The sequence below is a fragment of the Pituophis catenifer genome, unplaced genomic scaffold (genome assembly GCF_029215685.1).
Source record: "Pituophis catenifer annectens isolate HBS135680 unplaced genomic scaffold, rPitCat1.0.hap2 SCAF_1, whole genome shotgun sequence".
In the NCBI taxonomy this organism is placed as follows: Eukaryota; Metazoa; Chordata; class Lepidosauria; order Squamata; family Colubridae; genus Pituophis; species Pituophis catenifer.
Genome location: NW_027256881.1, coordinates 107,275,271 through 107,290,707, shown reverse-complemented (window position 1 = coordinate 107,290,707; position 15,437 = coordinate 107,275,271). Strand labels below are relative to the sequence as shown.

General features: G+C 38.4%; 1 protein-coding gene across 3 annotated transcripts in view; it reads left to right on the top strand.

The window, feature by feature from the left end:
* The first annotated feature begins 2,806 nt into the window (after nt 1–2,806).
* Nucleotides 2,807–15,437, top strand: part of KLHL32 (kelch like family member 32) — a 71,509-nt gene continuing 58,878 nt past the window's right edge. For 2 of the 3 annotated variants that reach the window (XM_070953848.1, XM_070953838.1), the window contains exon 1: nt 9,697–9,708. In XM_070953848.1, the coding sequence (XP_070809949.1) occupies nt 9,697–9,708 (12 nt within the window). Of the gene's footprint in view, nt 2,947–9,696; nt 9,709–10,307; nt 10,398–12,671; nt 12,853–15,437 lie in introns of those variants that run through there. The other variant, XM_070953828.1, reaches the window with a different exon arrangement.

Here is a 15,437-nt window from a genome sequence, read left to right as displayed (position 1 = left end):
CCTTTGAGAAAACTATATTGATGTCAGATTCTCTGCTTAGTTTTATAGCACTTAGTATGTTGTGAGGTATTTCTGGGATTAATAATACCCCCTCTATTTTCCCTAAACCAGGCAAGGTCACATTTCCTCTGCCTAATACTTGAACCTTTTCTTGATTAGCTACCTTTATCACAAACTTATCTTCTGTAAATGAAGATAATATACTTTTGTTATTAGTGGTGTGATTTGTTGCACCAGAATCAATAAGCCAATTATTGTTCTCATCTTGTTGTGTTTTGGTGCTGTCTTGTTTATTTAGCCCATTTAGTGACCCAGATTTTCTCTCTTTTGAATTTTCTCTACCCCCTCTACTTTCTCTGTAGTTTGGTGGACTTCTATATTTGTGTCTATCTGTGGAAGATTGTCTGTAATTGTATTTGCTCCTATATTCTGGCCTATGTCTCTCCCTTGAGACTTTGGGACAGTCTCTTCTACTGTGTTCCCTGGATCCACAATTGTGGCATCTAAAGGCTTCATTATATTTATCTTGAAAGACTACTTTCCTAAAAGATTTGTGTTCTGTTTGGTTATTGGAACGATTTTTTCTTGAATTGTCTTCTGCTATCAATTTGTTAGATAGACTTTCTATTGATAAATATCCCAAATTAATGGTATCTAAGTGTGACATAAAGCTATCCCATGATGGATCAAGTGAATTGATAATAACACTTTTCATAGTTTGATCTGAAATCACTTCCCCCCTCAATTGCAGCTCAGCTCTTATTTTGTTTAGATTTATCAAATGTTCACTTATAGAAACCCCTGGTTTCACTCTAGAAGAAAAGAAATCCTTAGACATTCTTGTGGTTGTGGCTACGCTATCGCTGTGAAATAGATTAAACATGCATTGAATTATTTCTGATACAGTTAGGTTTGGTTTGATGCTATGATACATTGCAGGAGACACGCTAGAAATTATTATGAAAAATGCTCTATGATGTAAACAGTCTATTTTTAAAGTCCAAGGTCTTCTTGGAGGACTAGTTATAAAGAATAGTAAATTTTCTTTCATAAAAATAACCTGAAGCTGTTGGTACCACTCTTGTAAATTAATGCCATCAACTCTAAGTTTTGGGAAGTCACTGGGTAAGTTCCCCACATTATTTTGTCCATTACTTACAACCTGAGGCAGTCCGTGGTCTCTCAAGTGCAGGAAATTACAGAACGGCATTGGGATGCTTGTAACGAGTCTGCGCGGTTCTCTGGCCAATTCAAGTCTTTCGGGGCCGTCTACGTAGTTTTGCACATGCGCGTTGCTCATTTCTTCTTTGGCGCCGTTGTGGAAGGTTCTCTCCATTTCAGCTCTCTCGATCCGCTCCTCTTCAGATGAGTCGGTCTCTGGCTCGGTTTTTGGGGCTTTGGTGATGGCGGCGGTTCTTCTCTTTCTCTTGTGTGTGCTGGCACTCGATTCTGTCTGCGGTGTAGGGCGGAATCGGCATGGCTCTCTGGGTTCGGGTGTCGTCGTTTTCGAAGTCAGGATGGGAGCGTGCAGGTCTTGAGTTGTCGGTTTGATTTCTTGCTTCTTCGTCGATGTCTTGGAGATTTTCAATCTTGGCCCAAAAGCAGCAAAAAGCGTTTTCATTGCTGACTTTACTTGAGACTTTGTTAAATCGTCTTCACTTTCTGATTTTGGTTCATCTGAAGAGTTTGAGACTTCTTTTTCACTTTCTTCGTCTGATAGTGTTTTTCGCGCCAGAAATTTTGAACTGAGCGTTTTGATTGGCTCTGCTTCACTCTCTTTTGAAGTTCGTTGAAACCAAGATGGCTGCCGTTCAAAATTTCGCGCGGGGTCACATCTTTTCTTTTTTACAACTATTTTCTCAGTAGTCATTTCACTCACAGTTTTTTGATCTTTGGGTTTTTCTTTAATGACGCTTTTCTCTCTCGCTGCTCCGCTGTTCCTCAGCATCTCCTGGAGGTCCGCGATGAGGCTTTCATCATTCTTTTGGCTTTTTAGTATTTTTAATATTTCTGACCTGAGTTCGTTATTTTCTATCTCGATTTCTTCCTGGTCGTTATTTTCACTCATCAGTTCTTCTTCTTCAGTGGTGTATTCTTCGGATTCTCTCGAAATCGCATTAGTGGATTCGTTGATCATCTCTTGATCAGTTTCTATTTCTTTGCTGTAGGCCCTGGTGTTGGGCCTATCTTTCTTGGACATTTTTAATTACTTATTGAGTCAATTAACCATCCTCTGCTACCAGCTTGTTGCAATATTTTCAGGATCAGACTCAATAAAGATAATAGAAGTTATAGGTTTAAATATAATTCTCTTTAATCATAATAGGCATTCTATATTCGCTGAATATTCAAGATAGAAGCAAGGAAAAAAGGGAAGGATGGCTCCTTTTATATACAAGGGGCGGAGCCAGGAATGGGAGTGGTAAAATATGAATACATTAAAGCTCAAGTAATAAGTTAACCCCTGATGTTCCATATATACATTATTTACACATTAGAGAATAAGGCATTTACATCTGACACTAACAATGCGTTGTCCCCCGCTGCTGCTGCCACCGCCGCCGCCGCTCCTGCGCATTGGAGAAAAGGGGAGCAATACAACTAGGAGGAGGAGGAGGAGGAGGAGGAAAGGAAGGAGAAAAAAAAAAAAGAGAGAAAGGAATAAAAAGAGAGAGAGAGAGAGAGAGAGAGGCAGGGAGAGGGAGCGGATCTACTCCCTCCTCCTGCTCCTCCTGCAGCAGCAGCAGCAGCAGCAGCAGCATTAACAGCCTCCGGTCAGTGTGCAATTCAGCGCCGCTTAGCCGCAGAAGCAGCTCCCCTTCTCTCGGCTGTCCTCGGTCCGTTCGGCCCCCGAGATCGGAAAGAAAGCCCGGACTAGCCCGACTGCTGCCACGGGACGCGGTGGGGGGAACTATCCAGAGGTCTTCCTGCTCCCTTCTTGGAGAGGTGAGGCTGGGCGACCGGGACGGACTCTCGCCCGCTCCTCCGAATAGACTTTCCCCCCGGGGGTGAGGGGGAAAGATCGTATTTTCAGCCTCGTGGAAACGGAGGAACGGCTTTCCCACAGAGTGGGGAGGGAGGCAGGACGGAGCTTCGTAAGGAAAGAGGCCTGGCGGCCGAGAGGCTGCCGCAGCCCCCCAGACGCCGTCATTGCCCCGCCGCCGCATAACAGAAAAGTCTACTTAGTTCCCTGATTATTAAGCGGGCCGGAGGAGCGGGAAGGGGGGGGGGGGGGAAACCGACAAACTTGCCCCTCAACCAATAACGGAAGGTTTTGCCTCGGTTGCCGGGGCAACCTTCAACGGCGCCTGTGGGATACGTTGCCCTGCTTCAGCAACTGAATTCAGACTCCCCCCCCTCCCTTTTTTTTTTCTTTTGGCATTGCAGCATTTCTTGGAAGGACTGTTGGGGCGAGGAGGGGAGGGTGGTGGTGGTCTAGGGAAGGATGTCCGGGAGTGGGGGGGGGGGCTTTGGGTATCTCTCAGAGTTGGCATGAATGCTGCTTTTTGTTCATCGAATACCAAAAGGCACTCTGAGAGCCTTTTGGTGGGGCTTGGAGAAGTTGCCCCCTTAAGAGAGGGGTGATTTGCCCAGTTGAGTGGCGGGCAGGTTGTGCCTTTCCTTGCACAAGTGATACATTTGCCCCTGATGGTTTCCGTCATCTCAGCAAATCTCCCCCTGACCTTCCTGGTGGAAAGGAAGGCCAAAAACAAAACAACAACAACAACAAAACAACCAACCCCTAAACAAACAAACAAACAAACAAACAAACAAACAAACAAACAAACAAAAAAAACCCACCTTGCAGTTCTGGGGAAAATACTCTGAAGAGAAGGGGCTACAACCTGGGGTTGCCAGGATGTGAAACCGTGGTTTGCTGCTTTTGAAAAAGATCTAAGGCATTATTTGTCAACCTCAACAACTCGAAGGTAGGTGGACTTCAACTCCCAGAATCCCCCAGCCAGCTGGCTGGGGGATTCTGGGAGTTGAAGTCCACCTACCTTCGAGTTGTTGAGATTGAGAAACAGTGATCTAAAGTGTGGTTTGTGGTCTCAGGCCAGGTGAAGGGAAAGGAGGTGCCCTTGTTCAAAATGCCTTTCACATTGTTGCCATCTGGAAATGCAGATACTGTAGAGCAGTGGTTCCCAACCTTTTCTTCACCATGGACCTTTTGGAGATCACGGATCATGGCCACAGACCACCAAGACTTAACTCGAGATTTAAATCATAACATTTCTTCAAGACTTTGTGTACCCCCAGGGGGTTGAGAACCACTGCTTTAGAGCTTTTCACATTGTAAAAAAGCTATATGATAACTTGGGCTACTAGCTATATCCAACCAGTTTGAAGAATAGGATTGACTTGGCTGTAAATGGAGAGGAATCACATCCATAAAGTATATCCTATTCTTAAAAACTACTTTGTTCTTTCCCCACTTGTGCGATTCTGGGGCCACTTGTACATAATTCTTGGGCTGCTTCCTTTATATCCAAATATGGATCATATCCAGATATTCTGGACTTTCGGATCATGTTCTTAAAATCTGTGTGAGTGTGAGGGTTTCCCCCTTTTTTCTTTTCCATTTGCCCTTTTCAAAACTTTATTATTGTATTTTTTTCCTGTTAGCTTGCCCTGCCTCTCTCTTACATTGATTGATCTGTGATGTATTTGGTTGAGGAAACATTCACTAAAAGGCCATTTTGACTGGATTCACATACAGTAATACATTAGTCTAAAGTGCAGTTGGCTAATTTGTGTCTCAGTGTGTTGTGAATTGAAGCAAAATAATTAATTCAATAGAGCTTGGTTTTATTAAGATGTGCAATCAAAGTCTCTGAGAAGTCAATACATGTTGGCAACTTCTCTTATTTTGGGTGGTATTTATTTACAATGAGCTTTGGTTCAGGAAGTTGGGAGATAACATTTCTTGCTGATCTGGAACTGAGCGTTAGATTTTGGGTTGCTGACACCAGATAAAGAGATTTGCTGCTGCTTTTATACAGTACACTATAGTATTGTACTGTACAGCAGTAATCTCCTGGGAGATTATTGAAAGTTTTCTACAAAAAGTGAGTGAGTTGGGGGAAAATGTTTAAACTTTTATTTTTGAAGAGTGCAGAAAGTCTGCTGGAAAACGTAACAATCATTTATACAATCGTAAGCAGTTCTTTGACTTGGGTCCAATTGTTATTATGCAAGTTATGAAAGCTTTTCAGGCGGAAGGTATAAATACTAGAAGTAAATATATAAATAAACAGACATAGGAGAGCAGTTTTGCATCCAGCTAAAATTCTGTCTAATTCAACATCCTGTTTCTAAAGTAAGCCAGCCAAATACCATTTGGAAAAATTGCAAGGGGGACAAATAAGAACTCCTTTGCACCAATGTTCATCAGCCTTTATCCTGAGAACCCTGTTGTACTTTCTACTGGAGAAAATGTATAGCCATCACGATTAATAGCTATTAATAACTTATTCTCTATGAATAGGCCTAATAATCTTTTAAAGCTATTCAGCTTTGGCTTTATCACTTGGAATAGTAAATTCCGTGGCTTAAGCATGCAGTATATAAAGGAGTCCTTTCTTTTATTTATCCTGATTTGAAAAGATTGTTATGGATGTTTTGTTCATTTGCTTTCTTCACAAAAAGCCTGATTTTAATGCTGCTTGTTGCTTCCCCATAAACCCTATTTAGTTTTTTTAGCAGCTAGTAGTGGAATCTAGTTCAGTGATGGGTTGCTACTGGTTCACCCTGGATCGGCTCACCCACCCGGACGCTTCTGCGCAGAAGCATTGCACATGCGCACGAGCACACGCACACGAGCAAACTGGTAGCAAACTAAATTGAAACCCACTACTGATCTAGTTGTATGGTATTTTGAAATTTGGAATGACATGGATATATAAGGCTCTAAAATTATGGAATAAATGTGGGTTTTGTGAAAGAAACAGAACAGGAATGGAGGTTATGACAAGTTAGCATAAACTTTTGCTTTTGGTATTTTTGGTATTCTTTTTGGTATTTTCAGATTTTGTCCTCCAGGAGAATTGACCCAACATTTCTGCCACTTGTTTTATTTTGGGGAATATTGGCTAAGGACCAAAATGGGTGCCTCGACCTTGCAGATTTTACTCCTTACAATTCGAAGCACCTCTCCTCAAAATCTGGGCCTCAGACCTTTTATTTTCACAGCAGGTTCACCCTCAACAGGATTCACAAAATCTTGGCAAGGTCCTTAAGCCACCAGAAGTTATAAATCTTTATATTATGGGATTCCTTTGGGTCTGTTGTTTATGCAGTTTAAGCTTATTGAGAAGAGAGAAGAGTTAAGATGGCAGTTTTTCGCCACTTTATCATTGTAATTTCTAGATAAAGTTGTCTTGTAAATAAATCCAGAAAATTGTTTACTGACTAGTACTAGTTTCTAAAGGCTGACTACTTACCTGTTGCTAGGCTAGTAAAAGAAAGTGGCCTATTATTAGCCGTCTACTTTTTGTTTCCATGCTGGTCATGGAAGAATACACTTCCAGTTTCCCTTAGATAATATGAAACCACATAGGTAGGGATATAATCAGCCCACTCATTCTTGTCAGCCTGATTATTTACCCATATGGAATTAATGGGACCCATACCTCTCCAGTGAAGCTGTTCATTTCAAGGTAAATGAAATATCTGACCTTTCTAACTGCTAAGTATAGTGTATATTGAAAAATCAGAGGATTAAAAATCACATAGTGTAACAATAATAAACAATATACATTGTAATACAGTAGTACTAATGTACTAATGAAAAAACGTAGATACCAACATTTAACATTCCCCAATGCTCTCTCCTAAGGCCATTTTTTACTATCAAAATCGTTATTTGAAAGTTAGGAAGGTAAGGAACAATAATGTTTCTTTAATGTTTCAATTCTTATTTAATATTATATACAAAGAATGCAGAAATGATCCTGCTACCCAATTCTGGTAGCAGAAATGTGGAAAATGGTTTCCACATTTGAAAACCATTTGTGTCTATATTTCTGAAAATTATACTGGAATTGCTCATGTTTTATAGGAATTCCTAACATTTGCAAGTACAGTTAATATCCTTATTACCTTTAAAACATTTTCAATTAAGGTCTGCTTCATATGGAATCAATGTGGATAAACTCTTTGCTGATATGTGCAAAAGTAAACCATAAACTCTCTATATAAACCAGAATAAACAGAAGGGATTCAGATAACATTAAATCACAAGCATTATACATTGTGACATATGAATCTAGCAGTATGATTGGTATACTTTACAAGAAAATGCAATTATTTTAGTATTATATTAGTTTCTTTCCAGCCTCCATAATTAATTTGTTTCTATTATTTTGCCCTGTATTACTTTAATGAACAACATAATTCAAGAAAAGGATAATAAAACCAATGTTTTAACATTATGTATTTTTTCTTTCACAAATAATAGAAATATTTTCATACTGTTAATATACTGTAACTCTAAATGATTTTGAAACGCTGGAATTTTTATGTATTGCTTCACGGGTTCTGCTGTTATTTCATAGAATTGTAGCTTTAATCTGGTCATAATGTTCTTCCTGGAGTGGAATGTGCTTTTCAAGTCAGCATCACCTCTCCAAGTCATTGTTGCTCACTGCTGTGCAATAGATCAAAGCAGCTGGAATCAAATTTCCTATTCAGCAATGTCTACATTTATTAAGGCAATAATTGCTGGTTCAAGTGATGCTACCAATGGTAAACGTAAGAACGTAACCCTGAAAATATTATCTCTGTGAATGTCCCAGGTTTTTAAAGAGCCAGCACGTAGGACAAAAAGCTGGTTTTCAGAGAGAAATGGTTGGTCTCTGCTTTCTTGTATAATGTTTTAGTAGAATATTCTAACCAATAAAATCTAAAGCTGGTGGAGTAATGGGTGGAGAACCATAAAATTATTGAATAAATGGATAGAGTAGTCATGTTTCCAGGCAACCAGTTCTCTGGAGGAAAAAAAAATCAAGGTCATACAAGCTTCTTTATAGTGTATCAAGTGAGTCTTCTGATCCATCTAGCTTAAGGCTGCCTTTGTTGAAAAGATTTCCCAAAGTTTCTAGCAGGAATTTTTCTAATCGTATCTGGAGAAACTAGAGATTACATGGAAAATGGATGATTTCCGCCTTTGCTGTGAGTCTTTAGTAGCAACATTGCTCTCTTTTTTGCCAACTCCAATTAGAGAGGGATCTACACCTGTAATAAATATTGAAGCATAATACAAATAGCAACATAAGTTGCACTCATAAGAATGGATACACAGGTTGAATACTGCCCTATGAAGTCAATAGTATAATTTGTCCTCTGAAATTGTTTATGATCTTATACTGAATTTGTACATCATCCTTCAGATACATCTAACAAATTCAGATTATTGTTGAAAACAGCTAAGTAGTTGCTGGGCCTCTTATTATATGGTATACCTAACTTTAAGATAAAGTTCAGTCCAGCTAGTGAATATTTTACTTAAGTATCCAGGTCGTTTTCTTGGTTTAGACTGTTTCCACCATTTTCTGTTTTGGGAATGTAACTCCTCAGTTAGCCTACTAAGAGTCAGGATGGCACAGTGGTTGGAATGCAGTATTGCAAGTTATTTCTGCTGATTGCTGGCTGCCAGCAATTTGGCAGTTCGAGTCTCACCAGCTCAAGATTGACTCAGCCTTCCATCCTTCGAGGTCAGTAACATGAGGACCCAGATTGTTGGGGGCAATATGCTGATTCTGCAAACCACTTAGAGAAGGCTGTAAAGCACTGTGAAGTGGTATGTAAGTCTAAGTGCTATTGCTATTGCTACTAGCCTGATATAACCTGCCAGTTACCAGGTATGACCCTGTTTAAATTTCTTACCCAGACAATTTCAGCCAAGTGCTCTTAGCTGTTGTCTTCTTATCCATAAATTGTTTTATTTCTATTCAGTTTGAGTCATCTATCTTCTTCAAATACCATTTTTCTTGAAAATCTAAATGTTGTTCCATATTCAGCTATTAACATGAAAGACTTTTGAGGCTTTGTAAACCCATCAAAATATTTGCCTACATCTATATGAGAACTGAAAGATTAACATTAAAAATGAAAGCTAATAAAATGTGTAAGTTTGCTCTGTTAAAGAGTTGTACTATAAAAATTGGAGTCAGTTTTTGTAATGTATCTCCTGCATTTATGGCAATATGATCCTATATTGGACCATTTATGTGTATTCTGCATTCCTATAATTATTCATAGAGCTAACAAAATATGTGATGTTCATTGTGTTCATCATGAGGAAGAAGATGATAAAGGATGGATTTTGAAAATTTTTTACCATGTAGAAAATGAGCGCTGAATTATGCCTTGAATCTGTGCATGGAATTTCCAGAGATGATATTTTCTTTGATGTGGAAAGATATGTGTTCTGGAATGTGCAAAAATAAGATTGCATTACCTTCACATGAAGTGGACCTTTAAAATAACATGTGCAGATGTGTATTTTGATTAGTAAGAGTCATGGGGGAACAATTAGTGGTAAACTTGCATCATCCTGCTCTGGTTCTATTTCACATTCTTGTTGTCTTGGCAGATAGGATACAAGTATCAGTCAATGAAAAACCTCTTTAATTGTATTTCCACTGCTGCTTGAACTTTTCATGCTGAAATAACAGGGTTAAGATATGAAGTGGAATGGGGGTGGAGGTAATGAAACTCAAGGGACTGTTTTTTGGTGTGGGAATTAAAATAATGCTAAACTTCTCTGTAATTTTTGTATTGTTGCTTTGTAGGATATTCTTAATGACTCAGTCATGAAGTTGAATGTTGTAGTGTAAGCATCATAACTTTTTGTGCCCCAGAAAGAAATCAAGAATGTGTTGTCTGAAATAGTTTGTGGGAGCTTCAGCAGAAAAGATTCATTCAAGATATGGCTCAAAATATGTATACTGTGCTGAACTGGTTTAAATGTTTGAAATTTAATTAAAGAAAAGTAAATAGTTCGGAGAGAGTCCAGGATTTTGTCTTGCAAAAACATTCTTTTAGCTTGCTACTTGACCTCTTTGTGACAACTGGAAAATAGACTACTTTCTACATCCAATCAATTTGCAGTTTCAAAAAAGTATACCTGTGTAACTTGATACCAAATATTGACAGATAATATCTCCTTTTGGGCATTGATGCTGGCATTAACTATTCAGCATGAATTTTTAGCCTAATTACTTTTTGTAGGGATTTGTAGTATTCCCTGCAAGGGAGAGAACAGAAAGTCATTTTAATTCTAACCCTATTTTTTTTCTTTTCAGTTGGAATGTGTAGTGCATTTCTGTAAATTATTAAGAAGGAAGGGATTCCAAACAGTAAAGCTGAAGGATGCCATCTGAAGTGTGCCTCAGGTATAGTTCACAGTATCTGCCTCAGCCAATTTTCATTTTATATGTGCTCATATTACCCAAAGGATGACAATACCACCCTCTGCACGCATGGATACCCCATCAAGATTACCCTGTCAACAAAGGTTTGTTTTTGTAATGTGGTAGTCTCCCTTGAATTTTCATGAGAACTTTTCTCACAGAAAATCTTGATGCAAAAAATGTTTGCTCTTTTCACAGGTTTGTCAGCTCATTTACATATTGTGCATTCCTACTAAATTCTGGAGAGAGAGAGAGAGAAAGAAAGAGAATAGTATTATGGTGATCCTCATAGAGCAGTCCTCAAAATTATTTTTTAAAAAACATATATAAGCTAAAGTAGAATAATAATAAGATATTTTGCTCCTCCAAATTTGATTCAATTACAGTAATACAAATACTTTTTCCCAGCTGATTGGACTATTTATGTTGTTTACATATTTCATATTTGATTCTAATTATGCATGGTAAAAAGGAAATGTATACTTTGTATTCTGCATCTCTTTAGGTCTAAATATGTATCCAAAACGCTAGAACAAATGATTTAGCACAGGAAATTGGTTTGGATTTAAATTTTTGGGACATTTTAGATATGCAATTTTAATAAATTATTATGTTTAAACATATAACATGGTTCATTGTATTGACATTTAACGCAAGTCAGTAGGCAAAAGAGCAACTTCATTTAAAAGCAAATTCTAAAATTAATTTTGGTATAGAGTTGTGTTTCTTAATTTGTTTGTCTTTCCTTCAGATGTATTGAGACTTTAAATCTAGAATTCCAGCTGAACTATCACACATTTTATTTAAAGATGAAAACTTTTGTGACTTTAGCTCACTTTATCAGAGCTGCAGTTAATGAAAAAGCAAGCTTTTCTAATGATTTTTTTTTAAATTGGCAAGCTGTCACCAGATTAATGTTTTGCTTCCACAGACCAAATAGCTCTCCTCTTTCAAAATCCCAGCCAGTATTCCCAAGGGCTACACTGCCTGGGAATTCTGGGAGATACAGGTATAGACTTAACATGACCAAAGAGTATCAGAGTATTGTAGGAATGGCCGACCCTGAGAAATGCAAAATGCCATTCTAATAATACTGTCCTTTTATTCTGTAGTTCATTATTCTTTGTGATTTGTTAAAAAGTTTTTTCTAGTGTGTGTTTATTTTTGTTGCAGCAAAAAACGTTGACAGGAACTGGTAGTGATACATAAATTATCTGAAGGAACCAGTGCTATATTTAGTAAGACATTTCAGTACTTCAGTACTGCCACTTTGCCCTCTCAAAAAATGCATTATATAAAGTTGAACATTTCCAGAATGTTGGAAAGAATGGTATGTATTACCATTTCTAGTGGCAATGACAATTTAATTACTTATATTCAGGGGAATTGGGGGAAATTGCATGCTATTGGTTGACACTGTACAATTCTTACACAACGTAAGAATTGCGGTTCAGTTAATGTGAGCCTGGGAATGATAATTTATGTATGGGCACACTTTGTATGTTTAGAATAGCATTATTTGGTATAGAAGAATAAGATCTATTTTTGTCTAATGGACTACAGTAATATTTCTGACAGACCATAATATTGCAGATCTGTTGATTCTGTGCAGAAATAGGAAAAAATTAAAAATACTGTATTTTTAATTGCCAGAGATAATAATATTGATAGTAATAATTGAAGTTGAAAAAACATGGCATAAACAGACCATGATGGTCCCAGAAGTTATTGACACAGTGAATGCCAAATCAAAAAAAAATTTATACGGCACTTAGAAAAGATGTGCATTGACAAAATTTCCATCTTCAATTACAAAAGGTCACAATATTTGGATCTGCACATACATTACACCAATAAATTATGACATCCTAGGTTCTTGGGAAGAACTTGATGTGTATAAAGGCCATCATCAGCTAAGGAAGTGTCAGCTGTGATTTCACATGATGTGAATATAATAATAATAATAAAATATCTCCCTACTCCAGATCCTTGGGAAGGGCTTGATAGGTGGACAGAAATATCAAATCCAATCTTAACATCTGATTGACTGTGCCTCCAGCCATAATATTGAATTCCTATCCAATTTCACTTTACAGGGAATTCTCAGGCACTTTTTTCCCTAAAAAATATTGTACAGGTGCATTTATAAATAGATTATATATGTGGTAATTTAAAAATCAGATAATTTAAAGCACATGGGTATATTCCATAGATTTTATTTTGATTCTCATGGTCCTAATTTTTCCTCTTTTGCAGTATTCAAGATATGCTGACTGGTCAGAGACTTTGCCAATCCAGTTCTCACAATGATGCTGTCCTGGCAGCTCTGAACCAACAAAGAAATGATGGGATACTCTGTGATATAACTCTAATTGCTGAAGAACAGAAATTCCCTGCTCACAAGGCTGTACTAGCAGCATGCAGTGACTATTTCAGAGTAAGTTAACATATCTTTGTATAGTATATGCAGTATAGTTATATTTTTATGTAATTGTATTCTTCTAGATCATTATGATAAATGTAAATTCCTTTTTCTTTTAAATTTTGGACACAGTAGTGATAATCCACTCAAACATTTCAGTGTGAAAAAATTATTTTTCAAGTATTGTCCTGCACATACATTGCTGGGAGTGTATATATGTACTTACATAGATTCTGTGTGGTGCATCTAGTCCTTGGAAGGGAAGACTGGCATAAGGCGCTCTTTCTATGTGTAAAATATGTACAGATAGTTCTCAACTTATGAACATTCATTTAACAACCATTCAAAATTATGATGGCACTGAAAAAAAGAGATTTAAGACCAGTCCTTGTACTTATGACCTTCACAGAGTCCCTGTGTCACATGATCAAAAGTCAGATGTTTGGCAACCGGCATGTATTTACAACAGTTGTAGTGTCCCAATGTCACATGAGTGTCATTTGTGATTTTCCCAAAGACTTCTGACAAATGTGATTAATGACCATGGTGATTTGCTTAACAATTGTGGCAAAAAGGTAATAAAACCAAGTATAACTCACTTAATATCGTGTTTCACTGAAAATAAGGTATCTCCTGATAATAAGCCTAATCAGGCTTTTTAGCGCATGCGCTAAAATAACCCCCCCTGAAAATAAACCCTCCCCTAAAATATGTAAACGCATGCGCAACTGGTCCTCGCCATTTCCTCTGGCTAGGGTTAGGGAGAAACAGCGGGAAATCAGATAAGATGGCAAGAGGAGCCCCGTTTTGTTCCATGCGCCCCAAAATAATAAGATCTCCCCGAAAATAAGGCTAAGCGCTTATTTCGGGGTTGAAAAAAATATAAGACAAGGTCTTATTTTAGGGGAAACACAGTAACCATCTTGCTTAGTGACTGTAGTTCTGGTCCTAATTCAGGAAAATAATGTTCTCTGTTTGTGGTGAGGTTTGTACTAGGAGGTGTCCCTGGATCTGGGTAATTTACCATATATTTAGATAGCAGGCATAATCTTCTATCAGCTAAATCCTTTTGTGAGCAGACCTGACTTGACCTTACTTATTTATTCTCTTTTAATTCTCAGCCTACACTGCAGCTATACTATACACTCTCCTTGCATTTTGCAGACTGGTTAGCAAGCTCCAGTTTGATCAAAATGCAACTGCCAGACTACATTTGAAAGGACTTCCTTAATGAGAGAGGAATGACTACCTAAACTTAATGCACCTGTCAATTACCTGATTTTCAATGCATTATAATTTCATTTGGCTGGATATTTTCAGAATGTTATTATTATTGTACCTCATGAACTTACAGGTAGTCTTTAGCTTTTGACTGCTAAGTCGGACTGGAATTTCCATTGCTAAGCAAAACACTTGTTAAGTGTTAAATGTCAGTTTAAAATGTTAAGATTTTTTTTAAAAAATCCTTAAAATTTAAGTATTTTATTTTTAAAAAAACACCATTGTTAAACGTCATGTTGACTGCACCACTTAGCCATAGCAGTTCCAGACAATGTGGTTATTAGGTGAGGACATAAGGTGTCTGCAGGGTGCGACCTCCTGCCTGTTTTCCCATTGACTGCTTATCAGAAGTTGGATGGGAAAGTTGCAAATGGCGATCATGTCTCCTGTCACTTGAAAGCTTACACACCAATCCAAGCCATTCCTGTCCTGGTCCCTCTGAGCCCTGAGCTTTGGTTTTTCCAAGGCAAGGGATGCTTTCAGGGAATCCGTTCATTTCTTCTGCCCTGCGGGAACTGCTACGGCTTCAACTCCATCCCCTATCTCCCTTGCCTGTCCTTTTTGACTGCCCTGTATAGCCTAGCCAAGATGGGGAGATTACTGCATGATGTCATCCGCCTTCATCGTCTTCATTTCCCTTCCCATTTGTTGGGCTCATTGAAGCTAGTTGGCCTCACGCCCCATGGTTTTGGAGCTCTGTTGGAGCTCATCCCTGCCCTTCTGGGGCACCCTGATGAAGATACCACTGAAGTCTGCTGCCGCCTCTGGGTCTAGCAGTGACGGAGCCCCTGCACTGTGGGTCTTAAGGCCATCTAGACCATTCAGCGGAGGGGAGGAAAGGCAAAGAAGATTATAAAGGTCAGCTAGGAGAATGGAACATAGCAGCATCATCATGCTTTTGCAGGGCAGCTCAAAGGACAAACATTGGGCCGGGAAGATTGATGTTGGGGAATTGAAGCAGAGACAGTTCATGCAGGGCAAGAGAATGGAATTGCAGGCCCCTGCAATGGTTGCAAGTGTGGGCTAGTTGCCATGCTCCAAAGTTTTGATCACATGGATACTACGATTGTTCTAAGTGCAAGACAGGTCATAAATCCAATTTTCAATGCCGTTATAACTTCGGACAGCTATTAAACACATGGTCATAACCCAAGGACTATCTGTATTGAGTCAGTTTTAGGTTGATGCTACTATGCTGTGTTTTCCTTTATTTTATTGAGTGCATAATTGAGACATGAGGTGAAAGTGATACTATCTCTTGGCAAAATATACAATATTAAGTTGGATTAGGGTATGAAAAAGTTGTGCTATGCCAGAGG